The sequence below is a fragment of the Nicotiana tabacum genome, chromosome 15, assembly GCF_000715075.1.
Source record: "Nicotiana tabacum cultivar K326 chromosome 15, ASM71507v2, whole genome shotgun sequence".
NCBI lineage: Eukaryota > Viridiplantae > Streptophyta > Magnoliopsida > Solanales > Solanaceae > Nicotiana > Nicotiana tabacum.
Window position 1 is genome coordinate 132166354 of NC_134094.1, and position 25574 is coordinate 132191927.

The 25574-nt window shown below is 35.6% G+C and overlaps 2 protein-coding genes across 9 annotated transcripts; one reads left to right on the forward strand and one right to left on the reverse strand.

Annotated features, from left to right (window-relative positions):
- Positions 1-1250: 1250 nt before the first annotated feature.
- LOC107821920 (protein GFS12) lies at positions 1251-14402 on the reverse strand. 6 transcript variants are annotated; one of them, XM_016648395.2, is made up of 18 exons: positions 14069-14387; positions 13890-13975; positions 12732-12822; positions 12596-12659; positions 10660-12034; positions 10199-10526; positions 9899-10114; positions 9702-9774; positions 9399-9604; positions 9249-9311; positions 8451-8656; positions 8262-8373; positions 7283-7801; positions 5743-6053; positions 3973-4213; positions 3817-3890; positions 2927-3062; positions 1251-1597 (listed from the first exon to the last, which is right to left on the reverse strand). In XM_016648395.2, the coding sequence occupies exons 1-18, from the start codon at positions 14192-14194 to the stop codon at positions 1448-1450; spliced, it is 4377 nt and encodes a 1458-aa protein (XP_016503881.2). In that variant the 5' UTR covers positions 14195-14387; the 3' UTR covers positions 1251-1447. The 6 variants fall into 6 exon arrangements, 5 of the variants coding, with proteins under 5 accessions (XP_016503881.2, XP_016503877.2, XP_016503878.2 ...); XM_016648391.2 differs by having other exon boundaries at positions 10660-12659; XM_016648392.2 differs by having other exon boundaries at positions 12596-12822.
- Positions 14403-17804: 3402 nt separating this feature from the next.
- LOC107821919 (ubiquitin-ribosomal protein eS31 fusion protein) lies at positions 17805-19609 on the forward strand. Of its 3 annotated transcripts, none has more exons than XM_016648389.2 (3): positions 17869-17934; positions 18520-18581; positions 18964-19609. In XM_016648389.2, exon 3 carries the CDS (start codon positions 18986-18988, stop codon positions 19454-19456), a length of 471 nt encoding a protein of 156 aa, XP_016503875.1. In that variant the 5' UTR covers positions 17869-17934; positions 18520-18581; positions 18964-18985; the 3' UTR covers positions 19457-19609. The 3 variants fall into 3 exon arrangements, with proteins under 3 accessions (XP_016503872.1, XP_016503875.1, XP_016503874.1); XM_016648388.2 differs by having other exon boundaries at positions 17900-17934; positions 18520-18628; XM_016648386.2 differs by lacking the exon at positions 18520-18581 and having other exon boundaries at positions 17805-17934.
- Positions 19610-25574: the final 5965 nt, after the last annotated feature.

A 25574-nucleotide genomic window follows, 5' to 3' on the forward strand; every position in this document is an offset into this window, starting at 1 on the left:
ATGAAATTATTCATAAATCAAATGTTGTCACATTCACATCATGAATGGACCATAATTATCTATATATGCTTTACAAAATTTCATGTCAAATCGATGACAATATTACTTTCGCAGAGTGAATGGTTATTTTGAGAATTCTTAATATTCTCATTATCACAATGATGACGATTATAATTTCGTCTATTGCCACGTCCACATCCATTGATATATTTATGGTAATAATTTTGTCTTCTTTCAGACTTATCACATACTGCTATCATATTCTCTTAAGGGAATGAGAATGAAGCAAATTCAACGGGACAAGTTTCCACTTCTTGTGCTCATAATCATATATGATTTGATCATGGCATAGAAATTTTACCACTTCGGGTGGTTATAATTTCTTATAAACTCCAATAGAGTTATAATCAAAATTTATTGTCTTTGCTTGTATTAAAAATCAAATTATAGAATTTTAAGAATTTAAAAGAGAAAAATAAAGTAAAATACTTACCTTAAATCCAGAATTTAATCATGTTTCCAAACTCAGTGCAATTAGCACAGAAGCAACTGATCAAACATATCTCATCCGTTGAATTTGAAAAATCTTGATTTGTCAATTCGTTGCTATCATCACAAAATACAACTCATCACACCAAATTAATTTCCATGGGGAATGAATTTCCACGACAGGATGAGTCAAATACATCTAAACTGTTAATTAGTATATTGATCCAACGGCTTAGCTTCAAAATCCAAAACCCAATGGTTCATCATTTTAGTCTCTACTCAATTGGTTAGACTTTAGAGTCTCGTACTGATAACGTGTTATGAAACAATAAAAGAAGAAGAAGAGTATTGCAGAGAAAAATAGAGAGAGAATTCTTATTTATTGGAATGAATTACAATGAAATAAAACCCCTCTATTTACAGGGAAAAAGTGACTTAGCCACCAAATAATAACCCTAAAATCTCTCTAAAATATAGAGATTCACCATAAATAAAATACTATTTATAACAAATATAAAGTCTAAGTAGTGTCTAACTATTTGACATAAGGGATATTTCTATTGGATGCGAATAATAAACATACAGTTATACACGCATCAAAGTTGTGCTCTGCTTACATGATAGTACATGTAATCATTTTAACTATTCAGCTAAACAATATAATGAAAATGCAGATTCTTTTGACCTTCGAAAAATATATGGGAAATAAAGAAACAATGCTGCAGAAAAACATAAGCCAAAAAGAAAAATTAGAAAAACAATTCATTAACAATTTCCACTAGATAAAAAACCAACTTACTGGAAATAATTAAGAAAAAGATTAAGAAATTTGGAAGCCAAAGTGCTAAATGAACAGTTCAAAATAGAAAATTGTTAGATAACTTATAGGAGGTAAAGGGACTTTGGATTCCATTAACATGAACTCTGCATCATCCTACAAACTAACTTCAGGTAAAACCTAGCAACAGATCTTCAAATGACCATCTTCTGTTCCAACAACAAAGAGCCGCGAGAAAGGTAGAATATTTATACTTGATAAAACAGACGCGTTCTTTGATTCACGATCACCCATATAGAGATATTGAGGCGTAACAAATTGCTGGGCGTCCTGCCACATTTCGTTAAAGCCAGTAAGAAGCAAATTAGAGCAATAACTCAAGTAGTGATTTAAGCATTGTTTTTCAGAGCAATGGAGCAAAATAAGAACATGAGCCCCCCCATATATTTTATTTGTTCCGGGCCAAAGTATGATCAGTACAATAACTAGTAGTAATTCTTAGCCTTCCCTTTTCAAAAGAGGAAGATTACAGAAAATAAGCCACCAAACATTTCATTTGTTCTGCACCATAACTATTTATTTTGCACCACATACCGACTAAGATTAATAGTGGCAGCCAACAGAGCAATCTATATCAGAAGGAATTAAAGTGCCATTTGCCGTGCAGCTACTATACTCTTCATAAGCAATGAATTAACACAGCCTTACTTTGGACAAATTAGTGATCAGAGAAGGGTATCCTCTGCTACTTAATGATAAAATGCAATTCATATTTATTTGTATTCACTGGAAAACAAAAACTTATTAATACTTTGAACTGGTTATCTTTCATTTTCTTAAAGGCCATTTGATTAGACTTTCCTTTCTTTTTTAAACAAGCAAGTTCTTTGAATTACTTGTACCTTGAATATATATATGTCTACCTCGGTTGTCCATTCACATCATAAACATCTATAATTTCAAGTATCAAGATTATGCCCGTGTCTAATACACATTGTTAATAGACTAGATAGAAATACATTCCTCATAAACAAAGAAGCCTAAGAAACAAACTAGATGATCTAACTTCTATAGATTTATATGCCGGTAGACTATTTATCATTTTTATGACCGAGAAATCTGTCTAGAGCCAAACCTTAGGACCAATCGCAACCTTTGAAACTCGGGGATAATGGGTCCGCCTCTCTACCTTTCTCCACCTATATACCAAGCTTACTTCGCATGGCGCAGGGCTCGAACCTGTGACCTAAGTCACAAGTCCCTCAATCTCTGCCGCTTGAACTAAGCCCTGGGGGCAGTGCAGCTAGAGTATTTAACATTTTATAGATAGTAAATGCAGCTATGCTGTTAAACTCAGAGAAGAACGTCACCGTCTTAATCTTCCCCTTAATTATTACCATTTGCAACTTACATTTCATATACTACATCTATCTTAACAGGATTAATTACATTTCAAAACAAGATTCTTTAGTGAATTTCTACAGATCCATCAAGGCATATGTGACTTTGGGGTTTCAGATGAATGGCAAATGGGTCAGCCAGGAGGACACAAGTAATCAGATTGTATACTATCTTATGTGCAAGCAAGCAGAATATCCAAAATTCAGTGGAAGGAAAAAGAAGTGTCTAAAAAGCGAAAAGATACAGCTAGATACATACTTCATCAGAAGAGCTGGCCAAAGAAGAAATCCCAATTTTACTGCGGGATATTGAAATCACATTTTGTCCCCAAATGGAGAAACCAGAAACACCATCACTATGACCTCTGGAAGCCAAGGGTTCCGATTTCCAATTTCTGTGGTTAAAAATGAAGTAAAATAGAAAAAGACGAAAATTAAAAATCTCAAACAAGAAAAAGCTAAGGAATGGCATTGAGTAAACATGATATGAATCTAATCAATGAAGTGTATGTGTTCCTTGGAAAGATAAGTAGAAATCAAAAACTTTATGGGGACATTTTCCGAAATGCAAAGCCAAGAAATGCCAGGTCGTGCACGCGATCAAATTTGTTCTTCATCATCTCATGGGTTTCATCTCTAACAGGCAGAAGCAAGAGAATCCTTTATAGTTTCATCTCTTAAACTAAATCAATTGATAAAGCATTCACAAATTTATCAAGGATCCGAACTAGTATACTGAATCTTCGAAAGACAATTATCTTATTATCATGCATGGTTTCCTTTGTGACCGACGATGTAAGGGAGTTACAACACAAATGTTTGGCTTTCTCAACCATGAAATTTTCGCAATTGCTAACTTAGAAAGAAACATATTGAAAACAAAAGCAGACCATATTATTAGATGACTTGAGTTAAGCTATCAATGACTCTAAACTATGCAGCTTACTGGAGATGAAATGCAGCTCAATGATTCTAGCTATGCAGTCAGTTCTGTCTGACAAACTAACTGTATGCAAGAATTCAGTCACAGATAAGATTGACTGAGATCTAGACCAGTCCATGCTGGGCCTAATCTTATTGTGCCCCATTTTCACGGAATTTAGGTCTATATTGCAAAACTTAAAGACTTATGTAGAACACTAAAGTAACCTTCTCAAGTCCCAAATCCTTAAGGTGCGGTCAAGGGAGCTCGAAACCAGCAAATGTTCTTCTGGTGCGGCTATCTGCAGGCAGCAAGCAAGTAACAACATCAGAGTAAGTAGAACCCCTTTATTTCAAGCTACTGGAAGCAATAGCCAACACTACCTTTGTGACAAAACCATCATGAGCTTGCCATGAGGAAATAATTTTTCCACTCCTCACATCAAATAATCTGCAATAGCCAGAACTTTGCCCAACAGCAACCCAAGATGGATATTGAGGGTTTCCGTATTGCTGTTTAGTCGAAGCACATGAGCATATGGAAGAAATCAGAGAAGGGAAATTGGACTCAGTAGCTTCACTCCTCCATAAATGCAATTTTTGACCTTGTCTGACGTCAATGAATCTGGATGCCAAAATAACGTTGACTGGATAAACCATGTAAGAGTTTGTATCTGAGTCAATTAAATACAAGGGAAAAAGGCCAAAATTGTCCCTCTACTTTGGATAATTAGCCACGTTTATACCCGTTTCTACTTTCCGTCTAAAATTGTCCTTGCCGTTAACACAACAACAACAACAACAACGATCCAGTGAAATCCCACAAGTGGGGTCAGGGGAGGGTAGTGTGTACGCAAACCTTACCCCTACCCCGAGGGGGTAGAGATGTTGTTTCCAAAAGACCCTCGGCTCAAGAGTTACCGTTAACATAGTAACTAAAATTATCCCTACAGATGTCCAACATGGCACCTAGGGCCCCATAATAATTTGCCAACTAAGCAAATATGAACCCATTTTTAAAAACCCGCCCGGCCCTATTGGATTACACTAGAACCCGTTAATTAGTCTTCTTCTTCGTCGATTAAAGAAGACCAATAGTCAGCCGGAGTTGAGTAAATGGCCGGAATCCGGCCAAAGTCCTTCAGATCTAGGTCCCTGAAACAGAAAAGAAAAAGAATAAGAGAAATAACATTAATGGGGGTGGGGTCATCCGAGTTTTGTCACTGCCCGGAGGGATTTTCCGGTGGTCGGCATTCTCCAGCTAAGCCCCCGGTGACATTGTGTTCTTGATTGTGGGGTTTTGAGAGGCTGAGAAGTGAGAGGAGGAGGGGAGGAAGAGAGAGAGGTGGAGCAGTGTGGTGGTTGTCGTGGCAGAGGCATCCTTCGGGAAGCCTTTTTCCCCGTAATCCCAACTCACCATCGCTGGCAACTTTATCTCCATGTCCGATTGAGAAACACAATCTTCTTCCATTTAAAATCAAAGGGAATCCCCTAAAATTTACTAGTACAAATAGTCATCAGATTGGTTTTCAAAAAATTACACTGAGAAAACAAGAAATATTTACTCTTCAAGAAGTGAACTTTCCCACATATCATTCCAAACAATCTATTTTTTCTCATAAATTGGACCCATAAGTTTACATGAAAAAGATACCCATCAAACTCAAAACATTCCGTGCTTCTGCAGAAAGAATTTGTGAAATTCCTTTAGTGAAACAACTGGGTTCAGGACACCGTTTATGGTGTTTCCCATTACATTTTCGATGGTTGACGACGCCGGATTAACAGAGCGATTCTTCTGGTAAGACTTTTTTACTTTTGAAAAGTTGATTACGGGTGCAGTGTATTTTCATAAAGGTGGTTGGCTGGATTTCTTTGAGCTACCACACACTGGTTGTATTTTCAAATAAATGGGTACGGGTCTTTAAAGTTTGTGTTGATATGGGTTCATATTTGCGTAGATGGCAAATTATTATGGGGTTCCCAGGTGTCATGTTGGACATCTGTTAGGGTTAGGGATAATTTTAGTTACTATGTTAACGGTGTGGACAATTTTAGACGGAAAGTAGAAACGGGTATAAACCTGGCTAATTATCCAAAGTAAAGGGACAATTTTGGCCTTTTTCCTTAAATACAACTCCAGAAGGCACTGACCTGAGAGAGCCATTTCCAGTACCCACAACAAGATTGTCCAGATATTCTGAGTAATGCATACTAGTGTATAAATTACCATCAAATGAAGTGTTCAATATTCCACCTGACAATGAATTGAAATGTAGCATATTAGCCTGTTCTGCATTCAACTTTGAAGCTTTGGCCAAAGGGCCAGTATGTTGCACAGAGCTTGTCGAAAACTCTGCAAACACAGATATTAGCTTCCCCGTTTGGCCATTCCACACATGCACTGTCCCATCACAGGATGCTACCCTTCCACCGGATGCCAAAAGACAAATGTCATTCACAACCTGTAAAGGAAAGACAAATAAATGCATAGAACTTCAGTGAGGGTTTTTTTTCCGATATATCTCAACCTAATTATGTGAAAAATTCAACAGAAGGCATTTTTAAGGTACAAAACCAACCCATGCTTGGTAAGCATTATGTTCAGTTCCTCTTGCAAAGAACAACTACAAGTTAACAAGTCGTTAGGCACAACATACAGATGAATGCTTACTGTTTGATAGCAAAAAAGGACAATGAAGCTGAAAAATAGAATCATGTAACAAATTCCTTTTGTTGGGAGGAATCTAGGTTCCATAATGTGACATGGCTTAGCAAAACTTATTAAGTACCAAACAGATGAATGCTTACTGTTTAATAGCAAAAAAGGACAATGAAGCTGAAAAATAAAATCATGTAACAAATTCCTTTTTTTGGGAGGAATCTAGGTTCCATAATGTGCCATAACTTATTATCAACAACAATCTATCGATCGATTGAAACCAACGGACAAACAGGAATGTCATACCAGATTATAACTTGCTTAAATGCATGAAAACTGCCAAGTAAGCTGATAAGACATTCCATTGCGGTGTCTATACCAGCTTTGCCTCAACAATAAATTTCTTATTATACCAGAAAACTGAGCACACCTTATGCCCAAGAAAAGATATTGCCCGTTAAAACAGTTAATTCTCTTAAATAAAGAAAGCAAATCACTGAAGCAGAATAGGACAGTGGGAGAAATCAATCATTCTCCGTTCCAAGGTTTTCCTGGTATGAAAGTTTCATCTGCGTACCAAATAAAGCACAATAATACACTCTCTCTTCCCATTTTATTGGTGAAAAGACCAGAAGGTGGTATGACTGGCATATGAAATTGGTGGTAGCAGCAAAAAAACAAAAGCATTATCGGAAAGTTGGTATGATAGGGTAAACATGAGATGATCATTAGAGTTTTAATTTTCAAACCTTTTAATATCCTTTTGGATATTTTTACAATAGAAGTTTGTCGAACTCTTTATCATATTCCAGCACAGAAAGTGCGTCACAGAATTTGGGAAAGGAGGAGCACATAAATAAAAAAGGAAACTAAAGAATCTGCCGTCTATTTAGTGCCATAATGCTAACTTGTTATAAACCTATTATAGCGGGAAAAAAATAACAAGAACTTTTTATCAAAAAAGAAAAGCTTTTTACTTGTAATCATAAGACAGGTGATGCAATTCAAACAAAAGAAATAGATTAGGCACACCTCTTCATGGCCGTAATAACCAGATATAGAATCAATTCTTGACAACTCCCACTTTTGAACAATCCCTTTGAATCCTGGACCAACTCCAGCAGTGAAAAGAAAGCATTCATCTTGGCAGACTGCTATAGATCTTAGCACTCCGTGATGTGCTCGAACAGAGTGCAGAACAGATGCTTTGATTTTCCATGGAAGTTCATCCTTTGAACCACCAGGACGGCCAATAAAATCAGGGCCACTCCAATTAGCAGCTGGACTCGGGAACCAATACCAGGGTTCCATCTTGCTAAAATCTGAGCCTCTTGCATTCCTATCTGCAGAATCCTGATGTTGGCTAGACAGATGTCTGTTTAATGTAGGGGTTTTGGAGCCTCTTTTTCCTTGTGATTGAGGTGTTGACCACCCTAAACCATTCAGCAACTTCTTAGCTGGAGTACATTCAGAAGTTAAGCTCTCACCAAGAGACAGCTTTCTAGCATATGTTCCTGGACCGCTTCGTGAGGATTCCCCTGCGGATTCCCACTGAATCATGAAATTTCAGAAATCAACACAAAAAGGAAAAGGGTATACAAGGAACAAAATGTAGTTCCTCCTTTTCATAAGTAATATTTTATTGATGCCAAAACAGCACTAAGGTGGTTCTGGGAAGAAAAATACATAGTTCTATACTACTATCGTTAAAAGCTATTGAGTCTTGTTCAGAATCAAGTCCCTTCTAATGCGGCTTTAACTTGAAGTAATAGATCCCTTTTCAATACTCAATTTATCTAGGAGCTAAGCTAGCTTAGTATATCTTATATTTGTCAGATCGATTGCCTCACAGCAGCATCAGCAGCAAAGAGCCTATCATTTAGTACTCCATTTAGATTTTGATAACCATTTGAGGGAGTTCGTACCGAACTTGACATGTTAATGTTTGAGAATATAGAATTTTTCCTCTACAACTTAAAGATCCTACTAATAGAAGTATTAGGAAGCACACCTTCCAGTTATAACGGCGCAGAAGAAACTGCTCTAGTAGCAACCATGTGGCACAACACTGGCGAAGCTTCTCTATACCAAGAAGAGATGCAAATGATGGATATAAAAGCATTCTGCACAGATTAAAGTTTATTACATGACAGAAGAAATGATAAGATGACAGCATATTCCAAAAATCAAAATAACCCACACAAGGTCCAAACGGCTTGTAATTTTGTTCTCATCTTCCCCCTTGGTGCTGGGACCTCGAATTCCGCCCTGGATGCTAGAATGGCCTGCTTTCTCCTGGGAGAAGGCAAGCTCATCAAAAAGTTTCCTGAGTTTTGGAAGGACGTGTAATGCTGTTAAATCTGATCCAATTTGCTGACAAAGAGCTAGCAGATTTCTTGCAGCACCCTTGCATGCAAAAGAATTCCATCATCTACACAGATAACAAGCATAAAGAAAGAGAATTTGGAATTTTCACTTGAACCTCCTGAGATTTCTAAGAATAGAAGAAAAACCTCCATAAATCTTTATAACAGCAAAAATATAGATCATGAATAAGGGGGTTTTCTGTAACTTTAGGAACTTGAGGGAAGCTCCCCTTTGTTGTCCCAACAGAGTGTCAAATTGTCACTTCACTCAGAAAAATAAAAATATGCGTAAAATCACTACCTTTTTCTTTTAACTAGAAAGTTCAATACCAAATCATGGCAGATAAGCAAAATACAAAAGTTATATACAACATCTTCTACTAGCGCCACCTCAACATGCACTGTCTTCAAAGATCCAGGGTGATGAGTATTTTGTAACGCTTGCAAAAGCACAATTGTTGTGCAGAGGTTAGGGAATGAGTTTTAAAATTTTGGGGTATAAAAATCTGTAAAGTATCCTCTCTATAATTTAATTTCATCAAATGTGCTTCCCTAGTTTAAGAAAGTGCAGGTTTGCAAGCTTAGTTAAGAACAGGGACAAAAGAGAAAAATTGAGAGAAAAGTTAAAATACCTCGACCACCTGAATTCCCAAGTTGGTCTGCATGAGAACCTGAAGATATAAGAATCTGCCGTCCTACAAAAGCATTTCAATGCATTACTATTTGGAACATAAGCTGAACTTTATTATGAAATTAAAATTATTTGATATCAAACTCCATACCTCAACAAGCTCCTTAACAAGCACCTCCCTTGTCAAGGAAGCAGTGAGACCATCTAAAGTCATTAGACAGTCCATTAGGACCAAAGAACTCCAACTCTGTGCAGCTTCATGCTTATTTGCAAATGAATTGTCAATGCACGAAAGAATGACAATTCTTAGTAACGGTAGAATCTGTCTGACTATGAAATTCTCTCCAAAAAGACCACCTAAAATATAAGAAGCATAGTCAGGTTGCGAAATGCCGAAATCAGAGGCATATTTGTAAAACAGAACATAGGTCTATACTTCATAATTTATAAATACCAATTCTAACTAAGACATCAATTCCATCATCACTGAGCCCCTTGCCAAAGCAGTGAAGGAGAGGTAAGATCGTCTGGTGAGAAACAAAGAATTAGTCATACAATATGAGAATAATCTTTTCAACAAATTCGAAAAAAGTTACTTCCACCTATCAAAAGGGTAGAGGGATGAGGAGGGGAACAGTGGTTGACTACAACCTGATGAACAGTAACAGGAACACCAAGTTCCTCACTAGAGCCAATCAACAGGACAGAGGCAGCAACAGCAGAGCTCTTGCAAGGAGTACCAAGTAAGTTTGATACAACAAATGGATGTACTGTTTCCACATACGCTTGTTTACCAATCTTGTTCCATATATCCAGCACGAAGGAACCTTGGAGAAGAGAAACCTTCAAATGTGAAGGACCAGTACCCTGATAGAAAAGAAACACACAGTAGGTTTTGGGAGCAAAAGCCAAGGAGATAGACAGATCAAATATTTAGACAGCATAATTAACCTGAAGAATCTTCTGGATAGCAAGTATGACCAGTTTCTTTACTGCTTCTGGATTCAGACACCTCAAAAGTTCTGTGAGTATTATGCAACCCCATTCAGCTTCAGAATCCGATAAAGGATTCAAGACTAGTTTCAAACAGTTAGGAGCACACATTTCGGCAGCAAATGTTCCCATTGCTTTGAGTGCTCCCTGTCGGACAAAAGCTGCAGCATAACGAAGTCGTGATTCATCTTTTGCTATAAGCTGAAGGGGGGCAAGAAACAAGTAGGATGACTTGACTGTTGCTAGAAAATAAGGAGAGTCCAAAAGACATTTGGCAGAAGGCCTCCTATTGAAGGAAAAGAGAACAGTTAGTTTTGAGATCGTCCCTTGTCTTCTGCAGATATTGACACTACATAACGCGGTTAGGAAGTAATATCAATGCAAGATTTTAAAGATGGAAAGTGAATACAGAACTATACCTCCTCCAATCCTTTTGGATGCAGGATTCAACAACAACTTGAGTGTCAGGGGGAAGTTCTTGTACTAATGCAGGTAAGACACCACACTCTAAGTACACAGCTAAAGAGGTTGGATCAAAAAGTGGCCTTCTCAAGTGAAGTTCTGCTAAGATGCAGCCAACTGCAAAGATATCATTAGCAACATCTTCAGACAAAATGTGTGGATGGGAACATTTTTGCTTCCAAAGCAATAGTGCTTGATATCCCATAGATATATCATCGACCACTTCAATATTCTTGAGAAGGTAATTCACATCAATGACAGATGGCTTGACTGTAATGGTGCTATAGCCAGTTTTTCTGGATGTAGTATTCTCTAATTTCTTAGTTAATAGCCCTTTCCCAGGGGAGTCAAGCTCTTCGTGATCATCTGGATGCAAGTTGTAAATAGGAGCCAAATGAGGCGCATGCTCAGAGAATGCAGCTGCTTCTTCCAATTCATGCAAGAATGAAGTTCCAACAACCAGAGCTTGCTCAGTCATGTCACTTGTTGGGAGTTGATTCATTTCTGCTTCATTGGACGTGTCACAAATTCTCACGGTAGCAAGCCGCCGAGGAGGATGTGGTTTTGTAAAAAGTTGACGGCGTCCCACTGATTTCGGTTTTGAAGGAGCAGATGAGGGCAACATAACATTTTTGGCAGCAACAGCAGCGTCACCACATAATTTGTAGCCGAAGGTGATGTCAATCCAATTATGTAGTTGGCGTGAAACCCTATCGCTTTCTAAAGCGTCTCTATGCAACTTGATGAATTCCTCGGGGGTGCCCGCCCATGAGGGCACAGCCAAATGAGACATCCCAGAATGTATAGAATAAAATATATGCGGATCACAATAAAATTCTGGAATGCACTCATCTGGTGTCCATTGATATAGTCTTTGCATGGTGGAAGGATATTCATTTGGTTCATAAACTGAACGAACAGCCATACGCAAAACACTCAAGGGCAACCTCCTTGCCTTATAACTGCAGACAGCCAGCTCAGACAGGCACTCATCTGATACATGATGAGGAATTTCAGATGTCGAATACGTGAAGTCCAATTGCTCGTCACCTTTTGCCAGCCTCCATTTGCTCTTAGTTAGATCTCTCCATCCCGTGTCAGTATTCTCATCAGGTTTCACGCTAAAATCTATAACCCATGGCATTACAGTATAAAAGGTATTGTCACCCCACCTTCTCCCTGCTAATCGGTTTAAGACTAACAGATACTCAAAGTTACTCATTTCACCCTTCCACCAACATTTAAAGCTAGAAAACCAATCTGTAGATTGGGAGAGCTTTAGATCGGCATAAAGCCCTTGTAAAGAGCACCCGCTAAAACAGCAACTAACTCCTGAATCAGGATTGCACTCTATTTTAGAAATTGAAACGGAACTCTGGAGGAACTTATAACAAATGGGCAGCCAACACCATAGCGAATCAACCAATGATATACTGGATGGACAGACATTACCATGGGAAACACCTAAACCATGCATGTAAGCCAACCCTGATAATAGCTGAAAGATTAAATACCGCATATGCCAGTCAGACTTTAAGACACCAGGGCTGAAGTGAAGTATGTTTTCCAAGGTATGTGGCATTTTTGGAAGCAACAAATTAAGTTGACCGGAATTTTTTAGCATTCCTAAAGTCGGAGAAATGTTTGGATGCCTTATGCAGCCAGGGCAGTGTTCTTCCTCAAATGAAGGAATCCCCACTAATCTAAGAAAGTTAACACTCTCTCGTCCTGATCTTTTACCTTCTATCATGAGAGTTAAAGAATGTAAAATTTGATCTTCAAGAGATCCAGCCAAGAATTCTGAAATAATACATTCAACTAATGCAGATGATGAAATCCCAATCCGAGCGACTGGAACCAGGGCAGTCAGAGTCCTAAAGCAAGAAAACGTACCAGAAAAGTTACAGGTCAAATTTTGACAACCTAGTCCATATAGGGATGTATGTTTGCCACCATTCTGCAAATCTTCACATTCAGTTGATCTAGTTTCTAATGAAGAAGTTTTATCACTGGAGAGTCCAACACTGACCTCAGCTTGAACCTGATCAATCTCCACCGGAACTGCCTGCGCACTGCCACTATTCGTTCTTGCTTCAAGATCCTCTAAATAATACTGATCACTGCAAAGAAGGGTGCTAAGTTGTATAAGATCATGCTGGGACCAACTATGTCCACAAGAATCAGTCTACTACTTATCAAATGTGTACAAGTTTTCTTTTAGTTTTTTCTTTGCTTCCACTTGAGAAAGTGGAGTGACATACTATTCCAACTTTTTAAAAGGCCAAACTAGCATGACGCAGACCAGCCAAAACAAGCCAATATCTTTAACTTAAAATAACACATTCCCTCTGTTCCAATTTATATGGTACTCTCTTTATTTTGGAACGTCCAAAAATGTTTGACGTCAAGCTATATCAATAAAAAGTATTGCAATTTTCAAGATGTGCTAAAAGGGTGCCACCATATAGAAGGTAGCAATAGTTACAAGAAAGTTTAATATTCTCATATAATATGCTACCACACTCCCCTCTGCACAAATCAATGAGTCTGACAAAAACAATTTGCCAGACGATATCAATCTGACTCGTTCTCACAAACATTCTCTGAAAGGATCTAATCGGCCACTTCAAACGATCAATAACCATCACTGTCATTTCCTTCCATAAAGAATGTAGACAGTATTAATCAACTGCCCATCAATCCAAAACTAGTTGGGATCAGCTGTAAAAATCCACTATTCATCATCAATGATGAATCCACTATCCATCTTCATTCGACTATTTCTATACTAGCTATCAACATACCGCAACCCTCCTACTGTATCCGCACTTGAAACAAGCTAAGCTTTCACATAGACAGTAACACTTTCTTTAAAGGCGAAAGAGTTGGGATACAATGCCTCAAACTAATTACGGTCAGCCATAAAAATCCTCTAATATCTAAACTAGGAACCAGCTATGCTTGCTTTCGCATAGAAACAAAGTTTCTTTTTTTTATTATCACATAGACACAAAGTTTCCTTTTTTCTTTCTTTTTTCAAGTGGGGGATGGGAAATGCAAACACACACACAAAAAAAAAAATCATACAAAAAAGAAAGCACAAGATTCATACATGTAAGTGGCCAAGCAACTATAAACACACACTAAAAAAAAAAATCATACAAAAAAGAAAGCACAAGAATTATACATGTAAGTGGCCAAGCAACTATCTTTATGAAGGGGCATATAAGTCAACTGAAACTGTGGCAACCCTTCTCCATTTGAATTTGATGGCTGCAAAAATCAACAATTCAAAGGATTAATATTTAGTAACAAGCATATAACTCAGCTTGCTACACAAATACAAATACACAATATAAAGTGTACCTGAACGACGGCAGTAGAGCCAAAAGGAATAGGAGAATCGGAAAGACCATAACAGAAGATGAGTTGGTCTGAGAAATCTGATTGAATTTTACGTTGAAGACACTCAAAACACATTTCCCTTCCCATTTTCAAGTTTCAATTACAGATTTTGATGATTTTTCATCAAATTAGAAGCTTAGTTGTTGTCTTTAAATGCTCTTTGGGCAGCAATTACTGAAGAAGAGAGCAGGAACAAAAACAGGATCACTACTACGCAACAAGATTCCGACTTTCTTCTTCTTTTCTTTTCCTTTTTTCAGACAAATCTTCGACTCTGGCTATGTTGATGATCATACGACGTCGTTATCACGTGCAGCTATTTCTTTCCGGCCTTGCTCGTCGGCTATAGTTACAAAATTAATCGAAAATTAGCTATTTTTTAAGGTGAAAATAAAATCACAACAAAAAAACACACTTAGGCTTTATTTGTTTACGCTTAATGGTGGTCTTAATCTTAGTCACTTAATAGTGGTCTTAATCTTAATCATTCAGATCTCGAACATTAAATGCATTTATTTTTAAAATCTGAATCTTAATTATTCAGATATTAATCATTAAGCATATTTTTTTTTAACTTCACAATCACTTAATGGGTTTGAATAAATATGTATGATTAAGATCCATAACATAGACTTAATTTCATTAAGATGCTATAATTTATATTCATTATTAATTATCGCCACTGCCTACCATTATCAACTACCAACATGCCACCACCACCATCACCATACTCAACCATCATCACCACCATCATCCTCAATCATAGCCGCCACCATAATCGACTACCACCACCCGTCATTCGTACCACTCCCACCACCATCATTCTCAACTACAAACATGCATCTACCTCAACTACCACAACTAACCACCCCTTCACCATCAACAATCATAACTGGCACTACCCATCATTATAAAATACCACCACCCACCACCCACCACCACCTTTCTCAATCATAACTGCCACCACCACCCGACATTATTAACTATCACCACTCACCACCACCATCATCAATCATAATCGCCACCACTATTAATCACCACTAGCTACTACCCTGAACCACCACTATCAACCAAACCTACCATCAACCATCGCCTCTAGTCGGCATTCACAAACACCACTGTTAGCCATCACTACCAGCAACTACTATATTTTTAAAATATTATATATTTTATTTACCGAATATTAGATTAATTAGTGTTTCATTTGAATTTTATGTTTATTAATTTTCAAATAAAGATAAATTTTATACATTCAGATATTAAAAATCAAACAGTCTTAATCATTTAGTATTCAGATCTTAATACGCACCTTAATATTCAGATGTGTATTCAGATTTAGATGTCTTAATCTTAATAGACATCTTGATATTCAAATTTGTATTCAGATTCAGACGTCTTAATCTTTAAAAAAAAAACAAATGAGGCCTTAAAATCTGAAAAATTCTAACGTAATATAATATGCTGAAGTTTACATATGAAATTCTAGTATAATGTGCTAAACATTCATAATATGCTGAAATTCCAATATAATATGCTGGAAGTTTGTACTAGGGGTTCCATACTCCAACTCCTTACTCTGTAACTTTTAGTTTTCAGTTGGGTATTTTTATCCAGATTTTATCTTCATACTAAATAGTGGCTACTTTTTAATAACATTGCAAATACTAGCTATTTTTCAATAACAACCCGTAAAAATGGCTATGCCATGCCATTTTCATTGTGCCTTCCGGACAAATTGCAAGTCAGCATGTACATTGATATTTTGGCACCTAATTTGCAATTTGTAAATGGATTTAAGTTAAATGAATTAACTCAAAATTCTATAGACTTTAACGCCTCATTTGTTTGCACTTAATGAATGTATGAATCTTAATCATTCAGATCTCAGACATTAAGTGCGTTTATTTTCAAAGTCTGAATCTTAATTATTCAGATCTTAATCGTTAAATGTGTTTGTTTTTTTTACTTCACAACCACTTAATGAGTTTGAATAGGTCTGTATCTTTAAGATCTATAACATAGACTTAATTTCATTAAAATGCTTCATCCATATTCATTATTAACTGCTGTCACCGCCTATCATTATCAACTACCACCATCATCCCCAATCATAGCCGCCACTATTGTCGACTACCACCACCCACCATCATTAACGACAATCAACACTTATCCACCTCAACACCATCAACAAACATAGTTGGCACTGCCCATCATTATAAACTACCACCACCCCACCACCATCTTCCCCAATCATAACTACCACCACTACCACCCGCCATTATTAAATATCACCACCACCACCGCCATCCTCAATCATAATAGCTAACACTACCAATCACCACTAGCTACTACCCTAAACTACCACCAACCATCGCTTTTAGTCGGCATTCACAAGTACTATCGTTAGCCATCACCACCAGCAACTGTCATATTTTAAAAAGCTATATATTTTAGTGATGTAATATTAGATTAATTAGTATTTTATTTGAATTTTATGTTTATTAATTTTCAAATAAACGTAAATTTTATACATTCAGATGTTAAAAATCAAACAGTCTTAATTATTTAGTATTCATATCTTAATACACATCTTGACATTCAGATGTGTATTCAGATTCGAATGTCTTAATCTTAATGCACATTTTGATATTCAGACGTGTATTCAAATTTAGACGTGTTAATCTTCAAAAAAACAAATAAGGCCTAAGTCGTGTTGTTTATTTAATACCTTTCAAACACCGTGGCTTTACACTTTGATATGGTGCATTAGAAGTTAGTGTAAACCATTGCCAAACTACTTTGAGTGACTTTGTCTCGTTGATACTAAGACCTTATGTCGGATATAATTATTTATAGCATATCCATCTTAATATTCGTATTTATATATCAATTATGTTCTCTCTACTCCCTCGGGTAGATGTAAGATCTGAATACACACTATCCTCAACATACACCATTAGTGAAATTTTACTGGGCTGTTGTTATTGTTGTATATATCACTTATATTGTAGATATGATATACATATTGTGGGACATGTCTTTCACTTCGTCAAGTATCTTTTTATGACATTACTTTCGCAAAAACTCATCTATTTCACTCTACTTATCCTGCTAAGTTTGTATGTTATTTCTTACTTGTACTTATCCTAAAATTCTTGCTCACTAATGTTTCTCATGGTTTAAGGTTTTGACTGATATCTCCTCTAGTTCTATCAGTTAACCCAACTATGATTAACCTAATTAATATCTCATTAAATTGTTATATAATATATAATATCTCATTAAATTGGTATAGGTTAGAAAATTTATACTGTATAGTCGCCCTTTAAAATAATAGCCGAAAAATATACTCCATCTGTTCCAATTAATGTGAACTTATTTTCTTTTTAGTTCGTGCCAAAAAGAATGATCTCTTTTCATATTTGAAAATAATTTACCTTTATGCAACGATTTATAGCCACACAAAAATATATATTCCTCATTTTACACCACAAATTCAAAAGTCTTCTCTATTTTTCTAAGTTTTATGCTCAGTCAAATAGATTCATATAAATTAAAACGAGGGGATTATAATTTTTGTATACTAATATAAATAATATACATATTTAATGCATAGTAAGTATATATTTCAATATATTTGGCTAGCGGTTGTAATTATGTTTGGGCGAGCAGCCAAATGTGTTAAAAAGCCCTTCAAGCCCAAATGAATGATTGCAGGCTACAAATGAAGCCCAAATTCGAACCAAATCTCCGCCTTAAATTCTTTGCAAACCCTCACTTCGCCGTTATCTTCTCTTTGTGCAGCGGCACTCCTCACCTTGCAATTCGTAAGTTCCTATTTCTCTCTCGCTTCCTTTTCTGTCTATCTCTAAATAATCAAACCATTATCCTTTGCTTTTTTTGCAATGATTTTAATTAGTAAAACACAAAAAATTTAGTTACTTGGATTATTAGTGATGTGGTAGCTTTCTGTTTCTCATATCACAGTTCCTTGTGATTCTTACAAGTTAATATATTTTGTGTATTCTTTGTTTGATTTGGGTCAAATAGAATGTAATAGTTACGTAGAATTCATAGCTGGCCTCATTTTTGCACTTGTCATTGTTTCTTCTGATTTTTACAAGCTATGTACGTTTTTTCATTTAATCTGGTCTTTAATAGACTGAAATGTTTACAGAGGAATTCCAATTATTTAATTGTATAGAGTCCTAGCACATTAATTTTTGAAATGTTAGTTCTTTGTTTGATTTGGATTTAATAAAGCTAAATTGGTAAAGAGGATATATATAGTCGCAGTTGTGTTTGTAATCAAAGTGTAGTCACTGATCTGGCTCGAAGAGAACTGAATAGTATAATAAATTTATATAGCTGGCCCCATTTTCTCATATGATTGTTTTTTGTATCTCTTACAGGTAATATATGCTCCTCGTTTAAGCCGGGCCATAATAGGAATAGAGGCCTAGTTCATTGATTGGTGAAGTATTTGTTCTTTGTTTGATTTGGCTTGAATAGAGCTAATGGGTAGATATGATTTATATAGTCGACTCTGGTTTTGTTTGTAATCTAAGCATAGTCATTTATTTTGCTCAAATGAAACTGAATAGTCACAGAGAATTTCATATAGCTGACCCCATTTTCACATATCATTGTTTCTTGTAATTCTTACAAGTGAATTTACGTTTTTCATTTAATCCTGTCCCGAATTGGAATACATGGCCTAATTCATTGATTGATAAAGTATTTGTTCTTTATTTGATTTGTTCCTAATAGAGCATAATGCAGTAACGGGTACACATGATTTATATGGTTGATTCCAGTTTTGTTTGTTGAATCTGTGTTCTTGTTGAATTGTTCAGTTGGTGCACATAGTTGGGAAAGATGCAGATATTCGTGAAGACCCTGACGGGGAAGACTATTACCTTAGAGGTAGAGTCATCGGACACCATTGACAATGTTAAGGCTAAGATTCAGGACAAGGAAGGCATTCCACCGGACCAGCAGCGGTTGATTTTCGCAGGTAAGCAGCTTGAGGATGGCCGAACACTAGCTGACTACAACATCCAGAAGGAGTCCACCCTCCATCTTGTCCTTCGCCTCCGTGGTGGTGCAAAGAAGCGTAAGAAGAAGACTTACACTAAGCCAAAGAAAATCAAGCACAAGAAGAAGAAGGTTAAGCTCGCCGTCCTCCAGTTTTACAAGGTTGATGATTCCGGTAAGGTTCAGAGGCTCCGCAAGGAGTGTCCCAATGCTGAGTGTGGTGCCGGTACTTTCATGGCTAACCACTTTGACAGGCACTATTGTGGTAAATGTGGGCTTACCTATGTTTACCAGAAGGCTGGTGGTGACTAGATGAGTGTTACTTTGCTTATTACTTTAGCACTAGTTTTTTCCCCACATTTCTTGCCCTATACTTTCCTATTGTCTTGTTTGTGACAAGATGTAATGAATTTGAGTGGTATTGTGTTTGCAGCTTATGAAATTAAGGATTTTTGTCAGCTAAAATATGTTTTCCCTTTTGTTTTTGGCTTTTGCGATCATTTAGTGCTTCTGTGATGATTTTGCTTGGATGGCTAACCATGTTGTTTTGATCGTTTGAGCTGTTTTGCTTTTAATATTTATCAATTCATAGAAAACCATATCATTTTGTAAGGGTTTTCTACTTTTTGGTATATTCTGGCTTGTTTTTTTGGCCCCTCTCTTAATGAAATTTATTACTTTTATCACAAATATTTATCAATTATGTAACATGAGAATAGAACTTATGATGTTGGTCACTTGCTAAAAAAAACTTAATGAACTTGGTTGTGCTCTTTAATCTGCGTGAGTCTAGTTTTATGATTCTGTTTTATTTGTTGAGGGTATGTTTCTACTGTAGAATAATATTTTGGGAACAGTTCATAATGATCTTTAGGCAAAGTGTACTGTAGTTTAAGTGAGCTCCCAAGTAAACACCACCGAGATATACGATCAAACCTCTTTATAACAGTTTCGTAAGTCAAACCTCTTTATAACAGTTTCGTTTGTTCACATTTTTTTGTTGTTACAGCGATCGGATACAAGATTTATAGATTGTAGCGCCACATTGTTACTATACATAGACATATTTTTGCTTACATGGTTGAAATATGATATTCATTTGATCGGTCATCTTCTCGAGTTATATACACAAACCGATTAGGAAAGAAAAAAATACTATTTAATACTTAGGCAACCTAGAGCAAATATACAAACTTTAATTGATATTATTTATATCACAAAGAATTAGGAAAATGACATCTAATCCGGAAAAAAAAGAAAAAAAAAGAAGATAATATATTATGGAGTATTTACATCTAATCTAAGGCTGAAAAGCCAGCAGTTGAAAGCCTAAAATTGAAGCCCAGACAATGTGAATATTTAAGGTCTAAAGCTGAAGCGGAAAAATGTGAAAAAATGAGAAATAGTGAGATTTACAACCGATAACTGAAAAATAACCACAGTTTCAAAAGTAATCGAAATTTAGCAATTTTTATGTAAAAATAGAATTGCACAAAAACACCCTTAAAACTCTGGAAAAATTCCAGCATAATATGCTGGAGTTTGAATTTTTTACATATGAGATTCTAGCATAATGTGCTGGAATTTGATAATATGCTGGAATTTTATATGCAAGAGCTCCATAATCTAACATGTTATGCTGGAATTTTTCGTGTTTCAACACAATAATGACTATTTTTCAATTACTTTGCAAAAACTGACTATTTTTCATTTACCAGCTCGAAAATTAGCTAGCCCATGCTATTTTTATCGCAACAATGGCAGAAGCAAGTGTTGATTGGAATCCAACCCCAAAAACTCGGCATTTTGCTAATGGCACCTAGGACATCTTTTGTAATCCTTCTATATATACATAGCATATATTGTGCAGGGAAAATATATTCACATATATCAGAAACTCTAAGACAACGGAGGAGAGCAATTCAATGAGAAAGGGATAGGGAAATCAAGAAAAGACTGTACTTCTACATTTTAAGGAAACACTCAACCATCGTGTATACTGCCATTGCCAATTACTGAAATTATATCTGTCACTTTACTTATTTAGAGTTCTATATTTCAAATTTTCATTTATTTCGATTACTTACTTGTTTTACAAAACCATGTCTTTTCTTTTACTTGTCTCTTTTTACTATTATAGTGTCGTGATATTATGTTCTCTTTATTTTTTTAAATTTACATATTCATTTACCTATATAACTAATCAAATTTTATTTATGAATAAAAAATTGTTATGTAGCAATAAAATACGTTAATAACGTTTAATAATGAAAAAAATGAGCAGAATAAGGAATTTTATGGGGAAAAAACATGATTTGCTTGTAGCAGTCACTTGATAGCAACCAGCAATGAAAAATCAAAATTTTATTTGCAATTGACAATAGAAGAGAGAGAGAATATAAATATATATATAATGTATGTAATATTAAAAGCATCAGGTTTTTATAACAAATTCACAAAAGGATTGCTCTATTTATTCTTAAATGTATAATTTAGAATAAATTTAATATAATATAAATTATATGTGAAAGTAAACAATAGAGAATAAACGGAGGAAGTGGAGCACAAGTACAAATTTAGTGGGCGTTTGGACATAAGAAATTAAGAATTATAAAATTCCGGAAAAAAATAAAAAAAAAATTCAAGTGAAAATGGTATTTGAAAATTAGAGTTGTATTTGACATGAATATAATTTCGGGTTGTTTATGAATCTTTGTGAGTGATTTGAGTGAAAATTTTGAAAAACACCTTTTTGAAGTTTTTTAAATTTTTGAAAAATTCCAAAATTTATCTTCAAACGAAAATTAAAAATTTTATAGCCAAACATTGATTTCGAAAAAAAGTGATAAAAATTTCACCCTATCACATTCTATTATGCGAGAACCGACTCGTTCCTTCCTTGCGGAGGACGAATCAGCTTTCACTCCTCCAGTTAGATTATTCTGCTTTGTCTCACCTCCTTCCAAACCGAGCTCGGGCCCAGCTCCCAGCAGCCTTGAAAAAAGAATTCTTCTTCGATCGTCTCCGACTCCCTAAAAAATAAGAGTAAAATACAAATCACGTCCGAGACGGGAGTCATGGTCAAACGGGCTCTAGCATACATAATAATGTTCAAACAAAGATTATAAAACAACAGAAAATATATTTCAGTAAAAATATATTTATATTTTAATTGAAATTAGATAACAATTTATAATAAAGTATGACATAATTTAAGAAAAAAATATAATATCTTATAATCCTATAACATTAGAATGTGTATTTGAGAGGGGATTAAAAAGGTTAAGGACAAAATGTAGTATTCCGTAAGACATAAGGGAGGGAAATGTCTATTTGAGAAAGTTGAGGGACAATCTGATTTTTAGAGCATAACTTAGGAGCTATTTTTGTATTTACATGTGACCCCATTGTTGTCTCATTTTCCTCTTTTTATTTGACGATTTCTTATGAAAAAGAAAAAGAACAGAAAGCACCTTTTCTAGGGCTCATCATTGATGCGGTTGGAGTAGTACATTGATGCAGTTGGGGTGGTACAAATTTTCTTACCTTAAGGGATTTTGGTAGAAGAAAAATGGCGAAGCATCCTTTTGATCCACTTCATGAGAATAAGCGGAAAACGGTAATAACTCTTACTCAGAATCATATATTTTTTCTTCACTAGATAATAGAAGAATAATTATTTTACTTCAATAAACTCTAAGTCAGTTGTGCTAGTCGGCTATCACAATTATCACCGTCCATACTCCATACATCACACTATATTGCTTGTTTGAACATTAAAAAAAGAATTTTTTTACAGTAATATGTTGCATCACTGCATTTAGATTTGTTAGACATGAAAGGTTAAAATTGCAAGTTTTTAATTGTTAGTATCATGTTGTTTGAGTTAAGAGGCTCTTTTTCATTGGTTACCGATAGGTGATGGGATTCTTTCTTAGAGATACCAGTCGATTATAGCTCGTCGAACAATCTATCCCTCCCCCCGCCCCCGCGCTATCATAATTACTACAGTCCATACTCCATACACCACACTATATTGCTTGTTTGAACATTAAAAAAAGGATTTTTTTTTCTGTTTGCATGTCTGTCAAGGTTTTTTTATTTTTTTTTTTATTTTTTTTTATTTTTAATGTTTTTCCCTTAGAATGACAACAAATGTGAGCAAAAGTTGGAGCCATTTTTGTATTTACATTTGACCCCATTGTTGTCTCCTTTTCCTCTTGTTATTTGACGATTTCTTAAGAATAGGAAAAAGAACAGAAAACACCTTTTCTAGGGCTCATCACTGATGATGTTGGAGTAGTACATTGATGCAGTTGTAGTAGTACAAATTTTCTTACCTTAAGGGATTTTGGTAGAAGAAAAATGGCGAAACACCCTTTTGATCCACCTGATGAGAATAAGTGGAAACGGTAATAACTCTTACTCAGAATCACATATTTTTTCTTCGCTAGACAGTAGAAGAATAATTATTTTACTTTAATAAACTCTAAGTCGGATGTGCTAGTCGGCTATCACAATTATCACAGTCCATACTCCATACACCACACTATATTGCTTGTTTGAACATTAAAAAAAGGATTTTTTTTTCTGTTTGCATGCGTGTTAAGGTTTTTTTTTATTTTTTATTTGATTTTTTTATTTTTAATGTTTCCCCCTTAGAATGACAGCAAATGTGACCCTATGGTAGTAGCTACTGGGCCAATGATAATATGGTAACTGATGTGTCACTGTTCATAAGTGTGTCGTGGCTCCTGTTGTATATCTGTACTAACAGTTTGTTTGGATGGTTGTTATGTATCATATAATATTGTATTGTAGTATACTGTATCCCCATAATATGGAATAATACTGGGTATGTTGTTGTTGTAGTGTACTGTATCGTTTTTTTATGTATACAATGTGTGAAAAAATTATATTGTTTGTCGTCGTTTCATGATGTAATGCACCAACAATATAAAGAATAAACTTGTAATATAATATGATAAAGAAAAAGTAAGGTACGGGGTAGAGTTATTATATAAAAATATAAGGTAAAGGATAAAATAGAATTATTTAATAATAAGGAAGGGCAAGATGAAAAAAAAAGGTAACGACTCAACCACACCAAATTGATCGTTCCATAAAGTGGCACTTTTTGGTCGTTATGTAACGGAAGATTTAACGATACGATACAATAAAATTTAAGTAACATTCAAAACAAATATTGTATTTAAAGTAACAATACAATACAATACAAGGTAATAACCATCCAAACAAGCTGTAAGCGCCAGTGCTACAGTAATATGCTGCATCATTGCATTTAGATTTGTTAGACATGGAAGGTTAAAATTACAAGTTTTTTATTGTTAGTATCATGTTGTTTGAGTTAGGAGGCTCTTTTTCATTGGTTACCAATAGGTGATGGGATTCTTTCTTAGAGATACCAGTCGATTATAGCTCGTCGAATAATCTATCCCCCCCGCTATCATAATTATCACAGTCCATACTCCATACACCACACTATATTGCTTGTTTGAACATTAAAAAAAAGATTTTTTTTTCTCTTTGCATACATGTCAAGTGTTTTTTTTATTTAAATTTTTAATATTTCTGTAACCACCCGATCGGTCATTTTGAGTATTATAACCCCGTTTCCTCAATTACTACTCAATTTATGCTTTATAGTTGTTTTATGACTTACCGGATTAGTTGGTTCAGGTCCGGAAGGAATTCGGAATGAAATGAGACACTTAGTCTTATAATTAAAAATTTAAGTTAGAAAAGTTGACCGGATGTAGACCTATGTGTAAACAAAAAACCTCGGATCTAAAATTTTATGATTCCAATAGCTCCGTATGGTAATTTTGGGCTTAGGAGCGTATCCGGAAAATTTTTTAGAGACCCGTAGAGAAATTAGGCTGGAAATACCGAAAAATAATTTTTTTGGAAGTTTGACCGGGGGGTGGGGTGGGGGGTTGACTTTTTGATATCGGGGTCGAAATCCGATTCTGAAAATTTTAATAGGTCTGTTATGTCATTTATGACTTGTGTGCAAAATTTGAGGTCAATCGGACGTGATTTGATATGTTTCGGCGTTATTTGTAGAAATGGAAAGTTTCAAAGTTCATTAGGCTTGAATCTATGTGTGATTCATGTTTTTATTGTTGTTGGATGTGATTTGAAGACTCGACTAAGTTCCTATGATGTTTTAGGACTTGTTGGTGTATTTGGTTGAGGTCCCAAGGGCCTTGGGTGAGTTTCGGATGGTTAACGGATCAAAAATTAAACTACAACAGCTGCTGCAATTTCCTTGTGCTAGAAATTCAATCTACTAGAAATCGAGCCCAGAATCGAGCCCAAAAATCGAGCCCAGAATCAAGCTACGATCGAGCCCAAGGTCGAGGGTCACGATCGAAGGCAAGGTCGAGGACCAGGATCGAAGCCACGA

Bases quoted from the DNA above. Each gene is read 5' to 3' on its own strand.
- LOC107821919 (XM_016648386.2), top strand. From the start codon at position 18,986: ATGCAGATATTCGTGAAGACCCTGACGGGGAAGACTATTACCTTAGAG.
- LOC107821920 (XM_016648390.2), bottom strand. From the start codon at position 14,194: ATGGGAAGGGAAATGTGTTTTGAGTGTCTTCAACGTAAAATTCAATCA. The intron at 10,115-10,198 runs GTTAATTATGCT...CTTTTCTATCAG, and splicing joins CTATCCAGAAGATTCTTCAG to GGTACTGGTCCTTCACATTT. The intron at 9,605-9,701 runs GTATTTATAAAT...CTTATATTTTAG, and splicing joins TGATGTCTTAGTTAGAATTG to GTGGTCTTTTTGGAGAGAAT.